This window comes from Corythoichthys intestinalis, chromosome 17 (assembly GCF_030265065.1).
Source record: "Corythoichthys intestinalis isolate RoL2023-P3 chromosome 17, ASM3026506v1, whole genome shotgun sequence".
NCBI classification, from domain to species: Eukaryota; Metazoa; Chordata; class Actinopteri; order Syngnathiformes; family Syngnathidae; genus Corythoichthys; species Corythoichthys intestinalis.
This window is the reverse complement of record NC_080411.1, coordinates 9,121,012-9,147,436: the sequence shown is the minus strand read 5'-3', so window position 1 is coordinate 9,147,436 and position 26,425 is coordinate 9,121,012. Positions and strand designations below refer to the sequence as shown.

At 39.2% G+C, this 26,425-nt stretch overlaps 1 protein-coding gene across 3 annotated transcripts; it reads left to right on the top strand.

Moving 5' to 3' along the window:
- Nucleotides 1-5,833: 5,833 nt before the first annotated feature.
- Nucleotides 5,834-22,663, top strand: slc35e4 (solute carrier family 35 member E4). Of its 3 annotated transcripts, XR_009061193.1 has the most exons (5): nucleotides 5,834-6,079; nucleotides 7,524-7,672; nucleotides 9,993-10,603; nucleotides 16,109-16,663; nucleotides 21,187-22,663. XR_009061193.1 is itself a non-coding variant. In XM_057819934.1 (4 exons), the coding sequence occupies exons 2-3, from the start codon at nucleotides 10,012-10,014 to the stop codon at nucleotides 16,609-16,611; spliced, it is 1,095 nt and encodes a 364-aa protein (XP_057675917.1). In that variant the 5' UTR covers nucleotides 5,834-6,079; nucleotides 9,993-10,011; the 3' UTR covers nucleotides 16,612-16,640; nucleotides 21,187-22,663. The 3 variants fall into 3 exon arrangements, 1 of the variants encoding a protein (XP_057675917.1); XR_009061192.1 differs by lacking the exon at nucleotides 7,524-7,672 and having other exon boundaries at nucleotides 21,187-22,662; XM_057819934.1 differs by lacking the exon at nucleotides 7,524-7,672 and having other exon boundaries at nucleotides 16,109-16,640.
- Nucleotides 22,664-26,425: the final 3,762 nt, after the last annotated feature.

The following is a 26,425-nucleotide window of genomic DNA, read 5'->3' as shown; positions in this document are numbered from 1 at the left end:
CTTTGGGCCACCGGAGCCAGCAGCACCCCCAACTATTCGTCATGTATAATTATGTCAGCATACCAAACAACCAAATAACAAAACAAAAAAGAAAGCCATTTGAATGCTGCATTTTTATTATCTCCCCCCCCACACACACACACGCACTACAATGGACTGTTCCACGACGATGGACTGAGTATCAGTCGCTTAGCTTCATTTAGCGCCGTTTAGCTTCGCTTAGCTCCGTTTAGCATCGCTTAGCTCCACTTAGCTGTTCGTTAGCTTCACTTAGCTCTCCCGCGTTTTTCACGCCACTAAGCTCGCTATTTTTACTGCTCACTTGCTACTTTGCATGTCGGCTATCGTTTATTTCGAACACATGAGCGAACGTGCTCTCAATGAGAGCCAAAGTACAGTGAGGGAGAAGTTGACACAAGGCCGCTAATGCCTCTTTTAACTCTTCTCCTTCTTCACATTGAACATAAAATACACGACAGCACACCCTGTGGCCAAACAATGCAGTACAGCTCCAATCAGTCATACAATAACACTCAACAGCTGGTTAACAGCATTTGCTAATGGAAAAAAAAAAATTAAATCTATTAGTGACACCACAAGCAATGACGAAGAATGTTTTTTTACGGAGTGAAAAGCTTTCGGTTGGCGGTTTAGTGAACGTACCTCCGGTGAACATTTCAAAATAAAAGCACATCATGTTCGTCATATAAATAACGATTTCTGGAGTTAATCTCACATACTTCAGAATTAATACTATAATATGTAGAGTAAATACTACAGAATTCAGATTCTACACTAAGAATAGCTTTCAAATGACACTCTTTATGACAAATATGATTGGCAATGAATAATTATTATACCACTATTACAGTGGGGAGAACAAGTATTTGATACACTGCCGATTTTGCTGGTTTTCCCACTTGCACAGCATGTAGAGGTCTGTAATTTGTATCATAAGCTCTCTTCAACTGTGAGGGACGGAATCTAATACAAAAAAAAATTTCACGTTGTATGATTTTTAAATAATAAATTTGCATTTCATTGCATGAAATAAGTATTTGATACATCACAAAAATCGAACTTAATATTTGGTACAGAAACCGTTGTTTGCTATTACAGATACCAAACGTTTCCTGTAGTCCTTGACAAGGTTTGCACACACTGCAGCAGGGATTTTGGCCCACTCCTGCATGCAGATCTTCTCCAGAGCCTTCAGGTTTCAGGGCTGCTGCCGGGCAACACGGACTTTCAGCTCCCTCCATAGATTTTCTATCGGGTTCAGATCTGGTGACTGGCTGGGCCACTCCAGGACCTTAAGATGCTTCTTACGGAGCCACTCTTTAGTTGCCTTGGCTGTGTGCTTTGGATCGTTGTCATGCTGGAAGACCCAGCCACGACCCATCTTCAGGGCTCTCACTGAAGGAAGGAGGTTGTCAGCCAAGATCTGGTGATACATAGCCCGATCCATCCTCCCCTCAATACGGTGCAGTGTCCTGTACCCTTGGCAGAGAAGCAGCCCCAAAAAATGATGTTTCCTCCTCCATGTTTCACGGTTGGGATGGTGTTCTTGGGGTTGTACTCATCCTTCTTTTTCCTCTAAACACGACGAGCCGAGTTTAGACCAAAAAGTTCCATTTTGGTCCCATCCGACCACATGACCTTCTCCCATTGCTCCTCTGGATCCTCCAGATGGTCAGTGGCAAACTTCAGATGTGTCTGGACATGCACTGGCTTCAGCAGCGGGACCTTGCGTGCGCAGTAGGATTTTAATCCATGACGGCGTAATGTGTTTCCGATGGTTTTCTTCGAGACTGTGGTTCCAACTCTCATCGGGTCATTGACCAGGTCCTGCTGTGTAGTATTGGGCTGATCCCTCACCTTCCTCATGATCAGTGATGCCCCACGAGGTGAGATCTTGCATGGAGCCCCAGAACGAGGCAGATTGACCGTCAACTTGAACGTCTTCCATTTTCTAATAATCGCTCCAACAGTTGTTACCTTCTCACCAAGCTGCTTGCTTATTTTCCTGTAGCCCATCCCAGCCTTGTGCAGGTCTGTTATTTTATCCCTGATGTCCTTACACAGCTCTTTGGTCTTGGCCATTGTGGAGAGGTTGGAGTTTGTTTGTTTGTTTGAGCATGTGAACAGGTGTCTTTTATACAGGTAACAAGTTCAAACAGGTGCAGTTACTTCCGGTAATGAGTGGAGAACAGGTGGGGTTCTTAAAAAAGAACTAAGAGCCGAAATATTTACTAGTTGGTAATGTATCAAATACTTGTACTCATGCAGGTAAAAACAAATTTATTATTTAAAAATTATGCAATGTGATTTTCTCGATTTTTGTATTAGATTCCGTCCCTCACAGTTGAAGAGAACTTATGATACAAATTACAGACCTCTACATGGCTTGCAAGTGGGAAAACCAGCAAAATCGGCAGTGTATCAAATACTTGTTCTCCCCACTGTATTTCCTCCACACCACAGGTGTCAAACCGTTTCCAGAAAGGGCCTAGTGGGTGCTGGATTTTGTTCCAACTGATAACGCACAGAGTTTAACTAATGAACTTCCTGCTGAAACAAGCAGCACCTGACAAAGTTTAACTGATTACACATGTAAAAGATCTAATTGGTGAAAAGGTGTCCTCTTCATTGGTTGGAAAGCAAACCTGCACCCATGAAGCCCTTTCTGGAATCAAGTTTGACACCTGTGCTCCACACCCTTCTCACCTTTTTAACCCCTGACCCATGAAGAGGTCTCCGGGATATGTTCGCCTTATGCCCCAAAATTGCCAAGTTCGCCACTGGTTGCACAATTAGTGATTGACTAAGTACTTATTTGCCCCACTGTATATTCCAACTACCAATGTTGAAACCAAACCTACACCGTTACAATAAACACTACATCCTGTTCATTTGTTTGCCCTTACCGGCCAAATGACTAAATACGCCTCTGGTTTCAATAGGGTGACCAAACGTCCTCTTTTGCCCGGACAAGTCCTACTCTCACGTAGTATCCGGGCGGGTTTTATAAATTCATAAAAATGCCCGTTTTTTATGATTTTTCACAGGACCAATTTGAAGAGAATCCCTCCGGCCGCTGGGTGGCAGCCGTTGACATGGCTCCTACTAGAAGGGATAGAAAGAGTAGTTGTTCTTGTTTTTGTTGGCAGTTTACCCTATCATGAGGCATTACCGCCATCTACTGGGTTGACGATTTGGCCACAACGCCTGCCCAGTTGTTAAATTTTTTACGATAAATACGTATGTAATGGCAACTGTTGACTTCTGTTGGCGCTTTGACTGTAAAATCCCGTTTGGTGTCGCATCGTTACGCTGCTGCTGATTGTGAAGTTTTATAGCAAAGTTTGATTTTTGCCTCAGCTAACTATCAGTAAGCTAAACCACGCTAGGCATAATGGGAAACGTAGTTTTGAACTGCAACGTTTGGAAACATGCTGGTTGAATAGTTTGTCAGTTTTTTTCGGTTATTGTTTGTGTGCAATCTAGAATATTGAATGAGAATATAAATTGAATGGGAATAACAATTTGTCAAGGACAATTGTCGCTATAGTAATTTATAAAAATGTTTAGTTGACACATAGCCTACTGTTTGTATGTGTATTAGGCTCGAGCGTTTACGTCACAGCAGCACGGGATCATGCGAGATTTGCGACAACCCAGCCATTTCGGAAGCACGTCTGCATCACGGGACATTTAAACTTAACGGCAAATACAGTTCAACTACGAGTGCCAAAGATGGAAAAAAGTAAGGAAAACTTGCCAGTTCGATACAGAGACAAACTTGTTACCACCGCGATGGACAGATATGTGAGCAGTTTTAAGGATGTGAACAATGTTGACCCTTGCGAGCAAGCCGAACACAAATGGAATAAAGATGTCGACAAGCTTCCACCACTACGCGAAACTGACATCGTGCTGTATTTAGTGTTTGGTGTAAGTTACTACACTCATCAGCAATTCCGAAACTACAAATCGCTACAAAGCTACGAACAGTTTTGCTGCGGATGGGTGCAGGATCTGCACATTATGACCATAGCAAACGGCAACACCATCTTTCTAGCAAAGGTAGGCAATGTGTGTTTACATTAGTATGTGACCACGGATGTACAAATTTTTTGTTGCAGAAAATGTAGCCTGTGTACAAATTCTTTGCCACTCTCTCACGTCAAAATATTACAGCTTTTTCATTTAGCAACGACAGGAATTATGTCTTATGAAGACAATGCACATGTATGCATGCTAGTTGTTTAGCTGTAGCTATAGCTAACAACAGGCCGACTTAGGGCATAAAGTTACCGAAATTTGCGTAAACAAACTAAATTAACTTACCGGAGTGGAGGTGCATAGAGCAAACTCTGTAACTGGAGAATCAAACGTTATGCCCTTCCTTCTGATCGAGGCCACCCATGCCATTCTTCGACGTTTGGTGAGTTCAGATATTACCTTTCCCTCGCCTTTTCTCCATGTAGGGATCCGGAAGAAACTCAATGGCGTTCCGTCGAGCTGTACATTCTCCTTTCTATTCGATCGGTTGTTGCAATTCTTTACCGCACAATAATTTCCAACCATTTTTAAAGAGCGACCTGTGTTGAAATGCCTCACTGTTTATGTTTACCGCTTCCATAATGGCGATAGCGGCGGAAAACTCGCGAGTGCCACGTCATACGCTCAAGCCTAATTGAGTGGACTACATTTCAATGGGTCTGAATTATTTATATATATATATATATATATATATATATATAAGGGCTGTCAAACGATTAAAAATTAATTAATTAATCGTAATTAATCGCAATTCAAACCATCTATAAAATATGCCATATTTTTCTGTGAATTATATGTATATTCTGTAAAATAAATTGTTGGAATGGAAAGATAAGACACAAGATGGATATATACATTCAACATACAGTACATAAGGACTGTAGTGGACATTTCACTCTACTGTCATTTAAATCTGTCTATGCTGTCCTCACTCCGAAGCGTCTACTTTTTCCAAAGCTAGACAGCTAGTGAACGACGCCTTAATAATCAGACTTCTTCCTTTTTCATCTGATTTATTAATAAAATGGCCTCAAACCATTGTCCTCTTTAGACTGTAGTGAAACTACAAAAAAAAAAGTACACAAGCATTGCATTAGCAACAACGTTAGCTTAGCACGCTATACAGGTTCACTAAACATAAACAAAAAGCGTCTCATACAAAAAAATACACATTTCGCCTACTAACATAATATGTACATTCTTTACAACAACCATACTTACGGACAAATCTTGTCCAAGGATCATATAAGCACAACATTACAACGTAGGCGTCAGCCCGTGACGTCGTGCAGCCATATTGAACTGGCAAGAAAGCAAAGCGACCACAAGAGTTCGCTGTTAGACAGCACAAAAAAACCTTGCTGTAAAACTTACCAAAAGGCAGAATACTGTCTGAGTGGGACATGTGCATTAATTTCGTCAAATATTTTAACGTGATTTTTTTTTTTAATTACCGCGCGTTAACGCGATAATTTTGACAGCCCTAATATATATATATATATATATATATATATATATATATATATATATATATATATATATACATTTTTTTTTTTTTTTCAAAATGCATTTTCCAACCAGAGTGAGGGGGCACACTTTAAATATATTAAAGTGATACAGGCATTTTGAGTGAACTTCGAGTAAAATTCAAGTATCTTAAGGCCAGGCTGAGTGTCCTCTTTTTTGGAAATCAAAATATGGTCACCCTAGTTTCAAAATAGTGCGCTGGCCCTTTAAGAAAAGGGAAAAAAATCCGTTGACCATTTTAAGTACATCCTGACGCGTTGAGACTGAACTGCTGTCTCGCCTTTTCTCTCAAGGTGGTCGCTAAGGTGAAAAATATCAAGCGAATCTTGTGATAAAAACACGCTGGAACGCCAATGACGTGTCGTCGACGTCACAAACGCGGAAGTGAAAGGCTTGCCTGTTTTTGACAGACCGCTAGCTAGCCACGAGTCCGTTAGCATAACAACACAAGCCAGGGGAGCCCGAATCCTTGAAAAGGTCAAATAAGGTAAGCGTTTCAATTTTCACGTAAACAGACTACTGCTATATCATTTACAAAATCTAAATATAATGTTTAACACGCGGTGTTGCGTTAATTTGAAGCAGTGCGAAACCTCGTTGAATGAAAAGGTTCGCCTTCGAGTAGCGCGTAGGAGCCAACTGATGTTTGCCAATAAGCCACTGTTGAAATATCAATATTATGCCGTGGCTATTCATATCGCGACTGTTGACATTCCTCCCTATGCGTCATCCATGATTATTTACGTTGTGGTGAGTCAAAAGCAGAATTCGATTACATCAATATTTCTCGTCTTTTTTGCTGGTGTAATACAGTAGATTATTGCCCAGGCGGGTGTTACGCAACGGGCTACGTCATCAAAATAGAAGCACGTGGGGAGAGGCGCAAGAGACGGGGAAAAAGCCCAGATTTAAAAAAACAAGTTTTTTCCCCCCTCTTTTCATTAATTTTCTTAATGATTAGGAGATGACACACAATTCAGCAACGAAAAGAAAGCAATCACCACCGGAAAACATTTATTAAGAAAAGAACAATTAAAAGCTGGCCGGCCAGGACAAATGTCCTCTAGTGCCAAGATCTGCCTCGACCTTCCAACACATACACTTGTTATTCCAAAAGCAAATTGGCAGGCCCCCGTATTAACACATGAGGTGGCTCACAAGAAAGTGGACTTTTACTAGCAACCAATGGCGGATGCTGGTCTTTCAATGAGGGGAAGCTCAAAGTGTATCCGCCTGTGAGTGCTTTGCTTTGCTCAGCGGCACCCGCTGTACAGTAGGGAAAGAAACTAAAGTGCCAGAAGTCAGGTCTCCAAACGCTAGCAGCTACAGTAGAAAAAAACCCCTACAAATTAGCTTGACTTTTTGCTCATCGTTTTTAACATAGCAAGCACCGCTAGGATGACCATAATAAGTGTCCGGTTGAATTCAGAACGACAGAATGAAAATTGAAAAATGCCTCCCACAGATGTTAATACGACAAGATCGCTGATTCGCTCATTTCGCTGTCAATCAAAAAGTGATTTGGCCTCAGGCAGATCATCCAATCTTCAAATGCTAACGTAGCTAACCAGACTCCACGATCCAGCCAATCACTTAACTGACTCCACCTTATGTATTTGATTGATAGAATACAATTCATTGTGCTGAGAAATGACATTATGAAATTAGAAAAAATATATATTGTATAGAGGTCTGAAATTTCAACCATAGTTGCATTTCCACTTAGACACGTAATCTATGAAAAAGAAAATCCAGAACACACCATTGTATTTTTTTTTTTTTTTAAATAATTTATTTGTAATTTACTGGAGTTCATAAGTATTTGTACCCCTGAAAATCAACAATACTTATGACACTCAAGAGTTGTCAAGCTACCTTAATTAAAGTCCACCTTTACCCCATGAGTAACCACCCACCATCACCCGTTTCAGCTCAAGATTGTCATCTGTGCACCCAACAGTCAGTCAGAATCCAATTGCTACCATGGGCAAGACGGGAGAGCGTACAAAAGACACCAGAGAAAAAATTGTTGAGCTCCACAAAGCTGGAAAAGGCTATGGGAGAATTGGAAAGCAGCTTGGTGAGCATAAATCAACAGTTGCAGCAATTGTTAGAAAATGGTAAAGACTAAACATGACTGATAATCTACCTCGGGCTGGGGCTCCATGTTAAACCTCTCCTCGTAGGGCATCACTCATGTTGAGAAAAGTGACTGCTCAGCCTACTACTACATGACAGGAGCTGCTCAATGACCTGAACAGAGCTGGATGTACAGTTTCAAACGCTACTGTCAGTAGAACACTACGGTTCAATGGTTTGAAATCATGTTTTGCTAAGAAGGTTCCCATGTTGAAGCCAGTATATGTGAAGTTTGCCAGGGACCATCTGAAGGATACAGAAGGGTCATGGGATAAAGTCATATGGGACCAAAGTAGAACTTTTTGGTGCAAACTTTACACGTCGTGTGTGGAGGGGAAAGAAGAATGATATATTCCCAAGAACACCATCCCCACTGTGAAGTATGGGGGTGGAAACGTCATGCTTTGGGGCTGCTTTTCGGCAATGGGGACAGGACGACTGCACTGTATAAAGCAGAGGATGAATGGTGAAATGTAAAACTTCCTTCCCACAGTCAGAGACTCGAAGATGAGTCGTGGCTGGATCCTCCAACGTGCCAATGATCTGAAGCACATAGCCAAGCTGAGCAGGCTGGCTGCGTAAAAAGCATATCAAGGTTCTGGAGTGGCCTAGCCAGTCTACAGACCCCAATCCAATAGAAAATATTTGGATGGAGCTGAAACAGCCCCAAACCTGACAGCCAAAATCCCTGTTTCCATATGTAAAAACCTGGTTAAGAACTAAAGAACGCGTCTGACCACTGTAATCGGAAACAACGGCTTCTGCACTAAATATTAGCACTAGGGCTGCAGCTATTGAATATTTTAGTAATTGAGTAATCGGCTGAAAATTCTATCGATTAATCGAGTAATCGGATAAAACATTTTTCAGGTAAAGAGCAATTATAAATATACATGAGAAAAAAAGACATTTAATCCAATATTGAACCATTTTCAGTCAATCAAAGTCTTTATTTTCGATGTACATTGTTGAAAACAGCCAACAATTGCATCTAAGATGTGACTAGAAAAAAAAAATTCACTGCTTTCACTCAAAAAACTTCTAGATCTTATTAAAAAAAAAACATATTTCTTACCTAAAAATGTAATTACGCATGATAACACACATCACTTGAAAGCTACGTGTGTTTCAATTTAATTTCCATTTGTGTCAAGCTATTTTTAAGTTTTAGTTAAGTTTTAAGTTAATCTAAACTGTAAGTACTGGTAGGATTTTGAGTTTTTGCAGTGTTCAAAATAAATGTATGATACCTGCTGTATTGGAGCAGATTTATTCAGTAATGACTACTGAGCTAAAACTGACAGTTAGCTTTATTATGTTTTAATTTTACACCCTCATCACTCTACAGGGCTGTGTTTTTACAGATTAAATAAAGCCTGTATGTAAGACACGTTAGCCACGCATTGACAGTGGTCATAATCAATAGAAACTCAGCCCTCCGATGGGCTAACGTTAAGTTAGCGAGTGACAGTAACGTTATATTTATTAGCGATGAGAAGTCTACTGCTTAAAGATGGCGGCTGTTTACTAACGCTGCCCAGACGCGGCCGAGTCTGGCATTTCGCATCTAGTCTTAAATGCATGCGATATCTATGAGACGCATCGGACACTACCTGCTACCAAACTAGCATCATGGCTGTTTTTTAGCAACTTCGGCGTAGTTTGTAGCGGCTGTCGGCTGCGGTAATTTAAAAAAAAAAATTTTTTTTAATTGCTTCTTCCTCTACGCAGGTGATGTCAGCGCGTTGTCCCGCATTAAAAGTAGTCCGGGCAAAACGTGATGCTTAGAGCTGGCAAAATTAAACGATTCCTCGAGGTGAATGAAATTACTCGGATCAGTTTTTAAACTCGAGTTACTCGAGTTGCTCGAGTTGCTCGAGTATTCGTTTCAGCTCTAATTAGCACTGATTTTCTCAGGGGTACAAATACTTATCAACCCCAGTAAATTACAAATAAATTATTGAACAATCATACAATGTGAGTTCCGGCTTCTTTTTTTAAGATTATCTCCTTATAAGTGGAAATGCATCTATGATTGAAATTTCAGACCTCTACCTATTTTCTAAGGGGGCGAACTTGCAAAATCACAAGGGGTGCAAATACTTCTGCTCTATTTCAAAATGTTTTTATTTAATTTTGACTCTTTGGGAATCCATTTGAACTTCAAATGGTTTGGACCTCTAGTAGAGATAAATTACATTGTAACAGGAAATTTCATTATTGATTTTCTTGTCATTAATCAATTCCTGCTTCCTCCACAGCGAGCACAATGATCCCATCATGATCCACCCCGATGGCGTCTCCAAGCACAAGGCGAGCGCGCAACCGGGAGACGGGAGGCGACCTCCCGCCGAGATGCTCCACCTGCTTTCCGCGATCATTGTTTGGCTAGTAACCGGCACGACCATCTCTAGCCTCAACAAATGGATCTTTGCCGTGTACAACTTCAGGTACCCCCTCTTGCTGTCTGCTCTGCACATGCTGACAGCCATCGTGGTGGACTACGGCTTGATTAAACTACGGGTGATCAGCTGCACGGGGGTGGCGGAGCAGGACTTGACACCCGTGGCTAAATGTAAAATCTTCCTACTGAGCCTCACGTTTTGCGCCAGCATCGCTTTCGGCAACATGGGTCTGAACTACGTCCAGCTGTCCTTCGCGCAAATGATCTACACCACCACGCCGCTTTTCACTCTGGCCATCTCCACTTTGATCCTGGGCAAGCAGCATCACATCCTTAAGTACACAGCCATGATGCCCATCTGCCTAGGGGCTTCCTTCAGTATTATGGGTGAGGTCCAGTACGACCAGACCGGCTGCTTGTTTGTCATTGCGGCCACCATGTTCAGGGGCGTCAAGTCCATTCAACAGAGTAAGTCATACAATCAGCAATTTGCAATATGGATTATAAAGTCATGATTTACTGGAAAGGTTGAGTCTAGGGTTGTTCCGATCATGTTTTTTTGCTCCCGATCCGATCCCGATCGTTTTAGTTTGAGTATCTGCCAATCCCGATCATATACATTTTGGCAATGCATTAAGAAAAAAATGAATAAAACTCGGACGAATTTATACATTCAACATACAGTACATAAGTACTGTATTTGTTTATTATGACAATAAATCCTCAAGATGGCATTTACATTATTAACATTCTTTCTGTGAGAGGGATCCACGGATAGAAAGACTTGTGACTTTGTATGTTGTGACTAAATATTGCCATCTAGTGTATTTCTAGTGTATCAGTAAATGATACTGTAGCCATGCCCAAATGCATGATGGGAAGTGGAACCATGACTGTGCGTAGTGCTACCAATTGATATATCTTCTCTGCGTTGGGAAATAACATAGGGTATTAAGAAAAAGATCAATTAGTACTTTGCTTACCCACATTGCTTCCTGATGATATTTCTAATCGTAGGGAGAGGGATTGTAAAACTTTAGCCAATTAAAAAAGGCTCCAAAGGCTGCCAAAATTCACTGTACTCATTTTCCGCTGCCTTTTATCTCTCTATATAGGTCGAACGGCGCCATTACAGATTGAGTGGGACAATGCGTGAGTGGGTCGTGCAGCGCATGCATTAATTGCGTTAAATATTTTAACGTGATACATTTTTTAAAAAATTAATTACCGCCGTTATCGGGATAAATTCGATAGCCCTACCTTAAGCCTAAACTAAAGACTCTGGATGAGTCTAACATATTATGTCTGTAACGTTAAATACGATTACAAAACGATTTAATTAAAATATATACAGTGTATATATATTTAAAAAAGGCATGTCCGATATTTTTCTGCCGATTCCGATACTTTGAAAATCGGGTCCGATACCAACATCTCTAGTTGAGTCACATATTTATTTGTTTGAAGTATGGCTGTCAAACAATCAAATTTTTAATCACAGCTTAAAAATTAATTAATCGTAATTAATAGCAATTCAAACCATCTCTAAAATATGCCATATTTTTCTGTAAATTATTGTTGGAATGGAAAGATAGCACACAAGAGGGATATATACATTCAACATGCATTAACATTATTAACATTCTGTTAAAGCGATCCATGGATAGAAAGACTTGTACTTCTTAAAAGTAGGGGTGCACGATATCCATTTTTTGAAACCGAAATCAATAACTTCCTGCTCCTCAAAGCCGATACCGATAACCGATAATGAATATATAATTTTTTAAATGTATAACCTGAGTTTTTGAACACCTGGAGGTTTAAAAAAATAAAAATAAAAAATAGTCGTGGATTCAACATAGATATGCTTTTGATCGCATCAGATTTTTCATAAGGACATGAACAAAACAGTGCGTTTCACTTCTGCACTGCCTTACAGCCAGCTAAGAATGAATGAACTTCCATAAACCACAAAGCTTGGTCTTTTCTTGCTTTTATGGGAAGACACTCGTCTTAATATTGTGAAAGTACAACAGAAAAATACACATATTCAATACTCAATATACAACAAACTGCACAATACACTTATATACACAACTATTATATGTATAGCATAGCACATTAGCTTGAGCTACTAAAGCATTGGCTGGCTTCTATAACACAACTTACGAAGTTCTGTACATATGACCCTTCACCACAGAAGTAAACATATTTTGCAAATCCATATGTAATAGTAAACATAAAATACTTACATATATTTCCGAGGCGGAAACATAAAAGAAAGAATTCACGACTGTCAATGCTACCGCTAGACACCGCAATGTGTAAGTGATTGAACCAAACTACTGTAACAAAAAATAGGTGCATTGAATTATTCTGACCAGGTGGGAGCAATGGCCCTTAAATGGTCAACTGATTTCCCATACCAGAAACTGTAAAGCCAGAACGGTACATATTATCGGTCCTATTATAAATGTTATTGGATTTACCGGGATGACGTCATAATTCCTATTATCGGACCAATATTTATCGTGTACCAGTAATTTCAACCTCTCTCCCAGTTTTTATTTGGCACTGATAGACAACGAATGCTTCATTTTTTAGTCAGACTTCTGCTACTATTTTAGCCCATCAAATGCGAGTATTGCAGATTGCCTGCCCTTTCTCATGACGTCATTAATATCTTATTTTCACATGCTATATTTTATCAGTGTTTATGTGTGGGTATAACTGACCTCACAAAATGGCTGCCCTCACGAGCAGGGTCATTTTTTTGTGTTTGAACTTGATTTTCTCCATTATCAGAGTTCTTAAGAAATTTTCCATTTTCCCAAACTTGACGTGTTGCTGCCGTTTTAAAACTACATGCCGATTCAAAAAGTTTCAGCAACAAATTGGTGGGACAGACACACATTTTATGGAATTCATGTCATGTGGACCAAGCGGTCCTTCACTAAATGTTCCCAATGTTCCAATTCTTCTCATGTTCTTTTCCCGGCGAGTAAAAGCATTTGCCACAGGCTCCGCTTAATAGGTTTCTCTTTCTTCAGTAGGAGTGTCGTCTCTCATTAGATTAGTGCTTGTAACATGGTTAGTTTGCATTTTGCAGCTTCAGGCAACTCAAAAAAAGTGTTTGGACACAGTGAATTTCAAGCATGGTTTGAAGTTACAGTATGTTGTCTCGTTTATATTGGAGCTAAGAGTGTTAACTAGTCCTCCAGTTATTAATCAATTTACTCGAATAATTCGATTAGGAAAAAGATTTGAATTAAATTTTGCTGCTTCGAGTATTTGTTTGAATAAAGTGGTGTTGTAATGGTTTGTCTAGAAAGTGTTTGCATTTAGTTTTATTGATTTTGGTCGATACACTTCTCTCTAGTGGCGACAGTGAATATGACATAACTCGTTTCACATGGCTGAATCTCCCTGTTAATACCAACATAAGCTAAGTTTTTGGTTGCACTAATGCTTTTTAATGCATTCTTAATTTAGTTTATAGGTACTGTATATTTAGCTGTTTTGTGGTAATATGTGTTTTACTAGGGCTGCAGCTATGGATTATTTTAGAAATCGATTAATCGATGAACTAGTTAGTTTGAATAATCGCGTAATCGGATAAGGAACGTAAAAAATTAAAATAACTGAGCTGAGTCTCAAACGGTATGAAAAATTAGTAAATTAGGATCTAAGTACAACAAAAGGCAAACAAAGTTGGCCAACTTACATAGCAAAAGTCCGCTAGCTTTAATGCTATTAGAGGCTAAATTTTTTTTTCTTTTTACAATGCTCGAGACCAGACATGTCCAAAGTCCGGCCCGGGGGCCAAATGCGGCCCGTGGTCAAATTTCATCCGGCCCCAGCCTCTGTCATAAAATCAATAACGTCTGGCCCGCACACAGACTTAATAAATTGGTCAACAGTACTGCTATCAGCATATGAAGTAGCTTACACACTAAATGCTGCTCCTCATTTACCCACTAAGAGGCAACAGCACTCTAAGCAACATTACCCCATGTGACCCTTCCAATTTTCTAAAATGGCGACGACAAAAAAAAAAAGTTGGCTGCAACGGCCGACGCTTCAAGGATAGGTCGAAATTTGACTATTTCTTCACTGAAATACCCAACAACTGTGTCTGCCTTATTTGCAGAGACAGTCACTGTTCTTAAAGCGTTAAATGTGAGGCGATATTACCAAACAAGACAAGACATGTACGACAAGATTAGTGCTGCAACGATTAATCGATTAACTGGAGTATTCGATTACAAAAAAAATATTCTAATTAAATTTTGTTGCTTCGAGTATTTGTTTAATTTAAGTGCCATTTTAATGGTTTATTTTGAAAGTTTGCAATTAGTTTTATTGATGAGGGTGGATACACTGCCCTCTGGTCTGCCTCTTTTCGCATGGCTGAATCCAACTGCTCCCTGTTAAGACCAACGTAAGCTAAGTTTTTGTTTGAGCTAATGTTTTTTTAATGCATTCTTATTTTAGTTTATAGGTATATTTAGCCGTTTTTTGTGGGAATTTGTGTCTGAGCCATTTGTTAAGAGCATTGTATAAAAAAAAATTTTTTTTTTTAATTTAGCATTTAAGCTAGCGGACTTTTTCTATGTAAGTTAGCCAGTTGTTCTTTTGTTGTACATTGATCCTCATTTTAAAAAATATATATATACCGTTTGAGGCTCAGCTCAGGTATTTTAATTTTTCATGTTCCTTATCCGATTACTCGACTATTCGAACTAAGTAGAGCATCGATTAATCGACTACTAAAATATTCGATAGCTGCAGCCCTAGACAAGATTACAGCGAGAAATTGAAGAAATTGAAGCAACTTGAAGCTAGTTAAATTTCACAGCAGCAGTATTTCGCAAGAGCCCGAGAGTCAAAAAAGAACGCCACAAAGGCTAGTTGCGAGATTGTTGAAATTATTAAAAACAATAATAAAGCAAATGTGACACACAGAATGGCTTGCTAAAATTTGCTTAAATATATTGCTCTACGTAAAGGACGTCAGCCAGGATCGGCCCCCCATATTTTTACCGCACCAAATCTGGCCCCCTTTACAAAAAGTTTGGACACCCCTGCTCTAGACAAATGATTCAAACACACATTCCAACAAAAGAACGGCTAAATATACCTATTAACTAAATCACGAATGCATTAAAAAAACATTAGCTCAAACAAGTATGCTTATGTTGGTCTTAGCAGGGAGCACCGAGATTGAGCCATGTGAAATGAGTTATGTCATTTTCAATGTTGCCACTAGATGGCAGTGTATCAACCCAAATCAATAAAACTAAATGCAAACACTTTCAAAACAAACCATTGCAACGCCACTTTAATTAAACGAATACTCGAAGCAGCAACATTGAATTCAAATTTTTTTTCCTAATCAAATTACTCGGGTTAATCAATTAATCGTTGCAGTACTAGTTTAAACCATTTGTTTAGGGGATTGTTTAAAAAAAAAAAGAAAAAGTTAGCATTTTATGGTAGCATTTAAGCTAGCGGACTTTTGCTATGTAAGTTAGCCAGTTGTTCTTTTATTGTACATAGATCCTCATTTATTAACTTTTTTTGAACCGTTTGAGGCTCAGCTCAGGTATTTTAATTATTCGAACTAACTGGTTCATTGATTAATCGACTCGGATTAATCTGCTTTACCAACGTTGCACGGCTAGTGCTACCCGGCTGTTTGATATTGGCTGATACTGTACCGATACTACGTATTTTTTGGGGTTTTTTTTTTTTAAACTACAGTTTAAAAAAAATTATAATAATAATGTAAATTAGCTTCGCCTGTACTGTGTGGGTTTTGATTATCGTGGGGGGGGGGTGCAGAAAATGAGGGATCACTGCATTAGCCGATGCCTGCATTTTAATACCGTATTGGGATCGGTGCTACGCTCCTGACATCACCGCGTATTATTTTTGGATTTCAGTAAAAGATGGTCCATTCTTTCCATTCAGGCATTCTCCTCCAGGAAGAGAAGATCAACTCGGTGTTCCTGCTCTACTTGATGTCCATCCCAAGCTTCTGCATCTTGACCGTGGCGGCCCTGGCGCTGGAGAACTGGGCCCTGCTGGAGTCACCGCTGCACTACGACCGGCACCTTTGGGTCTTCATCCTGCTCAGCTGCTTGGGCTCGGTCCTGTACAACCTGGCCAGCAGCTGCGTCATCACGCTCACCTCGGCCGTCACCCTACACATTCTGGGCAACCTGAGCGTAGTGGGCAACCTGCTACTGTCCCAGCTGCTCTTCGGCAGCGAGCTGTCCGCCTTGAGCTGCGCCGGCGCCGCGCTCACGCTGTCCGGCATGCTAATCTATCAGAACTCCGAGCTCATCGTCAGCTACGTGGACACGCGCAGAGCCAAAACGACAGATTCCCAAGGTGGGGACAAAATAAATGATGATGAAATGAGGAGTCGCCAGCAAAGAACAGAGCTGGAGATGAAGAATAAGACGGACTGAAGTGCAGGAAGGAAGTTCTGCTTAAGTAGGTGAGAGCAGCTAAATTTAAAAGGTAATTCTCACTGATGTGCAAGAGTACAGGAATCCCCCACTTTTCATTGATAATACTGGCCCCTAAAAATGTTCACAATTGCCTTTGAAGTTTCGAATTTGTCCCATTCTGAGCACAAATTATGATTTCTTTCAAACACTTACGGGAAACTCATTTAACTCACTGGCAGCCATTGACACAGCAAGACATCCATTTGCAAGGGCGTAGGTTTGGTCTCAACATTGGTAGGGACGACATAACAGCATAACCTGCATGTACACTTTTTGCTGGAGGTGGGACATTAATAAGACCAAACAGATTGGGTGAACGGGGGTCAGGGCTACATTCCTCAAGAATATGAACCTAACTGATTGATAGGCTAAACGATCAATGCATAATAAATCTATTGACTTACCGTAATTTCTGGACTTTAAGGCGCACCTGACTATAAGCCGCCACCCACTAAATTTGACACGTAAACAGCATTTGTTCATAGATAGGCTGCACTGGACAATAAGCTGCAACGGTCCTCACCGTATTATGGGATATTTACAACAAAATATATTAACCGTTAAAACTTTATTTGACAGCGGCATCATAAGACTGTTATAAGACCAAATGAGCCACCATAAAGCTTCGAACCTATTGGCTGCAAAGTTTCATTGCTTCAAAAAGCTTCATTTGGCTATCACTGCTCCCTTGGGGGAGACGGTCAACCTCTGCTGCCACCTGCTGTCAACACTGTTTTCGTCCAACGTGCCTCCTAGCATGCATTGTAGCCCTACAAATATTAAATAACAATCAAAATTCATGTTATGTGCTAACTTTTTCTTAAGTTACTCTTCCAGTTGTTTCATAAATTGCTAGCTCTGGTATTTGGTAAAACTTTATTTGAAAATGGCACCATAAAACTGTCATAAGACCATCATAATTATGACATGACACTGCCATGAGCATTAATGACATCATGATAGATGTCATTTTGTGTCATCCGGCAAATTATCTCACTTTTGAAAAGATGCAAAAGATCTGAGCTGGACATAAATGGAGTGTTGGTGACATAATTTGCCAGATGATACTTAATGACATCTGTCATAAGCATTCATTAACGGCCATGATGGTGTCATAACCATGTCATAATTATGACGGTCTTATGGCAGTCTTATGACACCATTGTCAAAGTGTTACCTATTAACCCAAATAAGTAAAGCGATAAGCCGCACTGGACTATTAGCTGCAAGATTCAAAATGTTGGAAAAAAGTTGCGGCTTATAGTCCGAAAATTACGGTATATTAACTGTACAGTTCACAACACAAAAAGCCCTCAGCCTGACGATCTCCTCCTCCGTCCCCCTTGCGTACCGCTGGACAGCGGCAAAGAAAAACTCTCACGCCGCTCTTAATGCGTTCGTTCTTTTAATCCAACAAAAAAGTAATCCACAGCTTGACATCCAAAAAGGTCAACAAAACGGCAACTGAAAGATGAGAGAGAGAGGTAGAGTGAAAGAGATGTCAAAACTGTTATGGCTCTTATCTGTGACTTATGCGTCCTTCAGCTTTTACGCCAACTGCCCGTCCGCACAGTCACTCCCGCATTATATCGTACGACGTGACGTCACAAACCTGTCCTACGAAACCAAACAAACAAATAACAAGCCTGTCTTAAAGAACCAAAATAAATTATTCCCAACTAACATACATAATTAACCAAATGTTATTGAGATTCTACATTAACTTTTATGTGCATTGGTTCAGGTGAGATACCGTTCGATTCAAACCTTCGTTTCAAAAACTACTAAAGAAACTCTTTGAAAACTTTCAGAATAAATGTCTTTGTTTTGTTAGCGAATTTAAACTGCAATAGTAATCGATTAATCTATTGATTAGTTAGTTTGAAAGATCGAATAATCGGATTATAAACATTTAATGCTTAGCAGAATACATTTTTGAAAATGTAAAATGAAAGAAGTGTTTATAATACTTTTTTTTGGCATGCTAAGATTGCACTTTCAGAAGAGCATTAAATGTGAGTACAAAATAAAATTCCTGGGTGTTTCTTCAAACTATGCAGAATTTCACTTTCATTAAACAATTAAAATAGCTGCGCTTAGCCTCAAGCTGTATTAGAAAAATAAATGATCTAAGTACGACAAAAGAAATTGCTAACCTGCAGAGCAAAAGTCTGCTAGCTTAAATGCTATAATATGCTAGCATGTTTTTTTTTCCAAAGCTATTAATAAATCATTCCAACGCTTTTCCCATGAAAAAATTCTAAATATACTTCGAAACTAAATTAAAAATGTATAAACAAACATAAAAGCTTAACAAAAACAAAACAAAAACTTAACGTAGTTGGAGTTATGTCATATTCACTGTTGCCACCAGAGGGGAGTGTATCCATTCAAATCAGTAAAACTAAATTCAAACCCTTTCAAAACAAACCATCACAATGCTACGGAGCCCCCCGGGTGCCAGGATAGAAAAAATAAAAAATCCTAGCTAATCTGTACCCACAGTTTACTAAACTGTGGGTACAGTTTAGTAATCTGTACCCACAGTTTACTAATCTGTACCCACAGATTACTAAACTGTACCCACAGTTTACTAATCTGTACCCACAGATTACTAAACTGTAACCACAGTTTACTAATCTGTACCCACAGTTTACTAAACTGTACCCACAGTTTACTAATCTGTACCCACAGTTTACTAAACTGTACCCACAGATTACTAATCTGTACCCTCAGTTTAGCAATAACCCGGAAACTGTAGTCACCAATGTTTGGCGGGGACTCCAAACGCCGAGGGACCGACCGAGCAAGCACCTGCACCTTTTGCCCTCGGCGAACAAAGGGGTTTTAAAAGGTAACTATTGCACATTTTCTTTGGTAGCCGTCTACATTTTCAGGTGTCATCAATCAATATGGCATGTTGTGTGTTAGTAGCCGCTAATGCGGCTACTAAAAATAGCTAACTGACAAATGAACACTGCTTGAATTAAGCACGCACGGACACGACAGCAGCACAGAAAATGTGCAAACACAACTTGCCATAGTGATTGATGACACCTGAACGACGCCTACCAAAGAAAACGTGCAATAGCTCCCTTTTAAAACCCCTTTGTTCGCCGAGGGCAAATGGTGCAGATGGTTGCTTGGTCGGTCCCTCGGCGTTTGGACTCGGAGTCCCCGCCAAACATTGGTGACTACTGTTTCCGGATCATTGCTAAACTGTGGGCACAGTTTAGTAAACTGTGGGTACAGATTAGAAAACTGTGGGCACAGTTTAGTAATCTGTGGGTAAAGATTAGTAAACTGTGGGCACAGTTTAGTAATCTGTGGGTACAGATTAGTAAACTGTGGGTACAGTTTAGTAATCTGTGGGTACAGTTTAGTAATCTGTGGGTACAGATAGCTAAACTGTGGGTACAGATTAGTAAACTGTGGGTGCAGTTTACTAAACTGTGGGTACAGATTAGTAAACTGTGGGTACAGATTACTAAACTGTACCCACAGATTAGTAAACTGTGGGTACAGATTAGCTAGGTTTTTTTATTTTTTCTATCCTGGCACCCGGGGGGCTCCGTACAATGCCACTCTAATTAAACGAATATTTGAAGCAGCAAAATTTGATTTGAAGTTTTTTTTTTCTGATCGACTTACTCGAGTTAATCGATTAATCGTTGCAACACTAATATTAACATACACAATAAATTCAAACTTAGATACTAATAATCTCTTAACTATGCAAAAAAAAATTTTAAGACTACTCAACATTGGCTGCCTAAATACCTACCATTTCTCACAGTTTAATTAAACTTAACAGTCAAAAACATATAAGAGGACACTTCTCTCTCAGAAGCTTCTCACTGTTTTGCAGGTTAGCAAGTTTACAGAGTTTAATGTTATGCTAAATCTGATGCAAGTCGGACTTCAGTAGCAAAATTAGTGGTGTGTCCCCCACCTCCAAAACACTGACGTCTTTTTACATTACTTACAATGGCTGCTGTTGCTGGCCAGAAAAAAAAATCTAATATCCCTCCTCTTCAGAGGAGGCGGCATGATATTAGAGTGAAAAAAAATGAACTGGCACATACAGCAAGTAAAAAGGGGGAAATGTAAGCCCGAACATAATGAAAATAATTCACTTAATAATGGTAGGGTCGATTATATCCGTACAACATACAGTATGTGAAGACAATCTAAATTACCTACGTAACCAAACTCATCATATAATTGCAAATAAGGGTGCTTAAAAGTTGGTGGGGACAATTTGAGCATCTTGAAAAGTTGCAAACCTACGCCCTTGCATTTCGACTGGGAGGGCTCAAAAGTTTGTCCCTGATTTTTTTGAGCAGTGTATATCCAACTTTAGAGTTATTAAACGGTGCTTTAGTGCCATCTTATGGTAGGTTTAAGCACAAAAACTAAGTGAACATCCAGTGATCATCGTAAATGTGTGGAGAATGGGGATTACTGTACTCATTCGTCCTCTTTTGTGTTTCTCTGAAAGCCAGAAACATTGTTTTTTTGTTGTTGTTTTAGGACCACCACTCCTACCTGCGTCACTCCGACGTGAACTCCTTGGCGTATTTATGCATGTAAGCACACTTCCACTCGTTTGGATACCTCGCCAGAATCACGGCACGTCACCTAAACTCCACTGCAAAGCGAACTGACGTTTAAAAACTGGGTGGCTTAGCATACTGTAATGTGTAGGATGGACTGTTACATTGTAAAGGTCGACCGATATATCGGCTCGATATATGTACGTTTTATTCAAGATCGGGTGATATCAGCAGATTTAATAGGATAACAGTTGCGTTCACTGTTTGCGTGTTCTTTTTTTAATTGAGATTTTGCACTACCTAGTGGCAAGTGTTACAAAAAGATGTAGCTGGAAAAAAATTGAACTTCTAATATATACACTTACTGTATAAAATGAGTGTTTCAATTGCTTTGTTATGATAATGTCGGCTTACAAAACCGGCTTTAAACATGTTTTTTTTTTTTTTTTTTTTTTTTTTTTTAATCCCTATTGGCCTCTGAAAATCTCATATCGGTCGACCTTTAGTACTTAGAACCCTGGTCCTTAATCCTGTTCAGGGTCTAGGCTTCTGGCAGCTTTTTTTTTCTTGTTTAATGTTATGACACAGATTGCAGTGAATAAATCTCCACTAGAAGCACACGTTAAACATCCACTGAAGGCGATAGACGTCAATATATTTGAAGTGGGAAGGTTGTGACGTCTACTAGTGTTAAACTCATTATCTCACTCTTTAACTGTGTTTTACTTACATTTTATTCCATGTTTAATTTTCCTCCTCCATTTTATTTAAGAATCTTTTTTTTTTTTTTTTAATATTTGAACATTCATCGTCAGTGTTACTGTTGTCGGGCGGAATATTGACAAGAAACACTTGTAAATGTACACATTTGCCAAATGCTTACGTGGGTTTAAGCGTTTTCTTTGCACTGTGGTGTCAACCTGGTTACCAGGAAGACGCCAAAGCCGTCCATTTTTTGTTTTCGTTTAGCTCTAATCATAATTGACGGTTACAACATGGATTATTTGACGAATAACGAGAATTATTCTTATTTAATGAGACGTCGCTGTACAAGATGTTCATGTTCAGCCTCCACAATTTCATTGATAGATTTAACTTTAAAAAGATAGTTTAGCGATGAAGCACTATTAAATACCTCAAGCAGCTTTTCAACAGCAGTGCGAGAACTGCTAAGAACGGGGTTAACGCGCGCCATATACAGCTGCTGGTTGGATGTACTTATGTTGTTATTATTTAGTTGGTGTATTTTTACTGTTAAGAATGCATAAGGCCTTATTGAGACATTCTTTAGCTTTTGCCATTTTGTTTTGGATGTCTTTATAAATGTTGGGGAGATCATGCAAACGCAATCTGCTGTTTTTCTTCATTAGGAATAAAAACTGGTACGATAATTGATTTGTGCAATTTTCTTTCTCGCGCAACGCAGGGAAATTTTCGAAAAGACCCCCCCCCCCCCCAAAAAAAATTTTCCATTCGCCCATAAACGCAGGTTTAAAAAAAAAAAAAAAAAAAAAACTTTCCCATTCATCTCTAACGGAATGCCATTGACAGCCATGTACGTCCAAATTTCCCATTCATTTTCAATGGCAACAGGTTTTTGTGATTTTTTACCATTTACCATGGGAGACCATTGACATTCAACTGGCACCCAAGTAAGTCGATGCTATTGACAGCTAGTCCCGTCCATGCCATTGACGGGCATTTACTTCCAAATTTTCCATTCATTTTCAAAGGCAGGAAATCCAATGTGGTTGTGATTTTCGACCAAAAACTTACTATTACAGACATTGACATTCAACTGGTGCCCAATTAAGTCGATGCCAATGACAACCATGCAACAGGACGTGTCCCCGAAATGTCCCTTAAGCAACAGGACGCGACCTGATATCAACTAGACGTGTCCTCGAAATGTCCCCAAATCAATAAGATGCGACCTGATAGATCTGTGTCTACTATAGCAAAGCCCAATCGTAATTTCACCAGAAATTGCAATTCCTAGTTATTATTTTTATTAATTTTTTTATTTGTATCCCTAGCATAAATTAAGCTGTATTTTCACTAAAGTTGGGACTTACTCAAATTATCGTAATTTTCGGACTATAAGCCGCTTCTTTTTTCCCTCATTTTGAATCCTGAGGCTTATAGTCCAGTGCGGCTTATTTTTTGATGTATTTGCATTAATAGGTAACACTTTATTTGACAGCAGTGTCATAAGACGGTCATAATTATGACATCATGGGCATTACTGAATGCTTATGACAGATGTCATTAAGTGTCAACCGGCAAATTATGTCACTCCATTTATGTCCAGCTCGGATCTTTTACATCCATTGAGTGAGATAATTTGCCAGATAACACTAATTGATATGTTATAAACATTCATTAGTGCTCATGACAGTGTCATGTCATAATTTGGATTGTCTTATGACAGTCTTATGGCACCACAGTCAAATAAAGTGTTACCAAATAACATAACTGGCAATTAATGAAACAACTGGAACAGTAACTGAAGAAATAATTAGCACAGAACATGAATTTTGATTGTTATTTACATCTGTAGTGGAGCAATGCATGCTAGGAGGCATGTTGGACAACAACAGTGTTGACAGCAGGTGGCAGCAGAGGTTGACGGTCTCCTCAAAGGAAGCAGTGATGGCCAAATGAAGCTTGTTGAAGCAATGAAGCTTTGCAGCGAATTGGTTCAAAACTTCACGGTGGTTCATTTGATCTTATGACAGTCGTATGATGCCGCTGTCAAAGTGTTACAAGATAATATCTTTTGGTGTAAATATCCCATAATACAGTTAGGACAGCTGTGGTTTATAGTCCAGTGCGGATTAACTTTAAACGTCGTTTTCGTGTCAAATTTGGTGAGTGGCGGCTTATAGTCAGGTGCGCCTAATCGTGCGAAAATTAGAGTATTTTTTTGTGTGTTGACAATTATAAATTGAAGAGTACAGGCTCCTAAATTAATTTTTTTAAATTTAATTTACTTCTGGTAAAACGTTATGGAATTTTGCTATGTCCCCAGTGTGATTCATTCAAATTCAGTCAATAAAATAACTAATACAAGTTAATTCCAAAATAATTGTTATATACAATTTTCCTGGATAAAGTTTAATAATGTTTAATTTTTTTTTTTTAATTAAAATATATTATTTAACAAAAAAAGTACCCAGTGTCACTGTCCACTTTGTTAAGTTGTGTTGGTGTCCTTTTAAGAAAATTCCCCATTTATTAACGACATCACTCTCCTGCGATAACATCACACCAGTGGTGGGAAATTGAACTGCGGTAAGCAATTTGACTTTTTACCTCCTTTTGAAATTATATTTTGCAAGTACGCTCAGTGTTGTTGATCATAACGTGTCCACTGTTTTAAAGCTATAAATGAAATAATTTAATTTTAATTTTATTTGTAAAATTATATATTTCTAATCATGTATCCAGTCATGTTAGCTATCATGCTAGCACAGCTAGGACGAGGGCTAACTTTAGCACAATACATATATTTTCTTATCCATATGTTTTTTGCAATTGTAGCAATCATAGCAAAAAATAAATAAACATGGCAGACATGGACTTCTTTGGTATGTTGCAAAACTGTTTAACGGTAAGTTTTTGTTTGTCACTAAACATTATTGACGATTTTTATAAATGTGGACATGACATGATTATACTGGTGTTAAAAATGCAAACTGACGATGAATCTTTTGAAAATACTTCTTGTTCGCGCTCTGCCATTTTGAACAGTAAAAGGTTGTCACATCTCGGAAAATTGATGTATCATCCTAAAATCACCTTTCTCCAGTAGAAAATACAACTCAAGGTCGGCGTTCACATGCAATTTTCAACTCGCCAAGTGGTCATTCATCATCTGAACCGCTCATCGTCACGAAGGCTGCAGAGGGTGCTGGAGCCTATCCCAGCTAACAACAGTCAGGAAGCAGGGCACATAGAAACAAACCACCATTCAGACCTACGTACAATTTGGAGTGTGCAATCAGCCTACCATGCCCAGCCAAATTATGAAAAACCCACTTAAAGTCCAGCAAATATGGTAATTTACGCTGCAAATCATAGAGTCCCTGACAAAAGTCTTATCGCTAATCCATTTTGTAGAAACAATTGCTAATAACCTATAACCTGACTTTTAATTATTCAATTGGTTTCAGAAATGGCTCGAATGAAAGCTAAGACCCTCCCAAATGATGTTGAATATACAAAAATATATTTGTTTCGCTGAAAAAAGATGTATCATTCAATGAGGACATAAAGGTCAAATTTTGGCAAAACTAAATTTTTGTCACCTACAGAAAACAGCGTGAAAATTGAACAAAAAATGTACTTCAAATACAAAAATATGTTGCATAACATAAGCCAATTAAGTGGTGGTGCTGTGAGATCCAAATTTAATGTTTTGTATGACTTCCATGGGGTTCGACAAGGATTCATACAATTTATTGATGAAGTCATCAGGAACATCAAAAAAAGCAGTCTTGCATGCCTCCCAGAGTTCATCAACATTCTTGGGTTTCGTCTTCCATGCTTCCTCTTTCATCCTACCCCAGACATGCTCAATGATGTTCATGTCTGGTGACTGGGCTGACAGGTCCTGGAGGATCTTGATCTTCTTTGCCTTGAGGAACTTTGAGGTAGAGATTGAATATGTGATGGAGCGCCATCCTGCTGCAGAATTTGTCCCTTTTTATGGTTAGGAATGTAAGAGGCAGCTAAGATTTGTTGATATTTCAGACTATTTATGTTGCCTTCCACCCTGCAGATCTCTCACACACCCCCATACCCAAACTTCACTGTTTTCTGAGTGAATCTCGGATCCATGCGGGCTCCAGTAGGTCTCCTGCAATATTTGCGGTGACTATGGTGTAATTCAATGGAAGATTCATCTGAAAAATCCACCTTTTGCCACAAAACAGTGAAGTTTGGTGGTGGCAAAATCATGGTCTGGGGTTGCATCCACTATGGGGGTGTGAGAGAGATCTGCAGGGTGGAAGGAAACATAAATAGTCGGAGATATCAACAAATCTTAGCTGCCTCTTACATTCCTAACCATAAAAAGGGACAAATTCTGCAGCAGGATGGTGCTCCATCGCATATTTCAATCTCTACCTCAAAGTTCCTCAAGGCAAAGAAGATCAAGGTCATCCAGGACTGGCCATCTCGGTCACAAGACATGAACAGGATGAAAGAGGAAG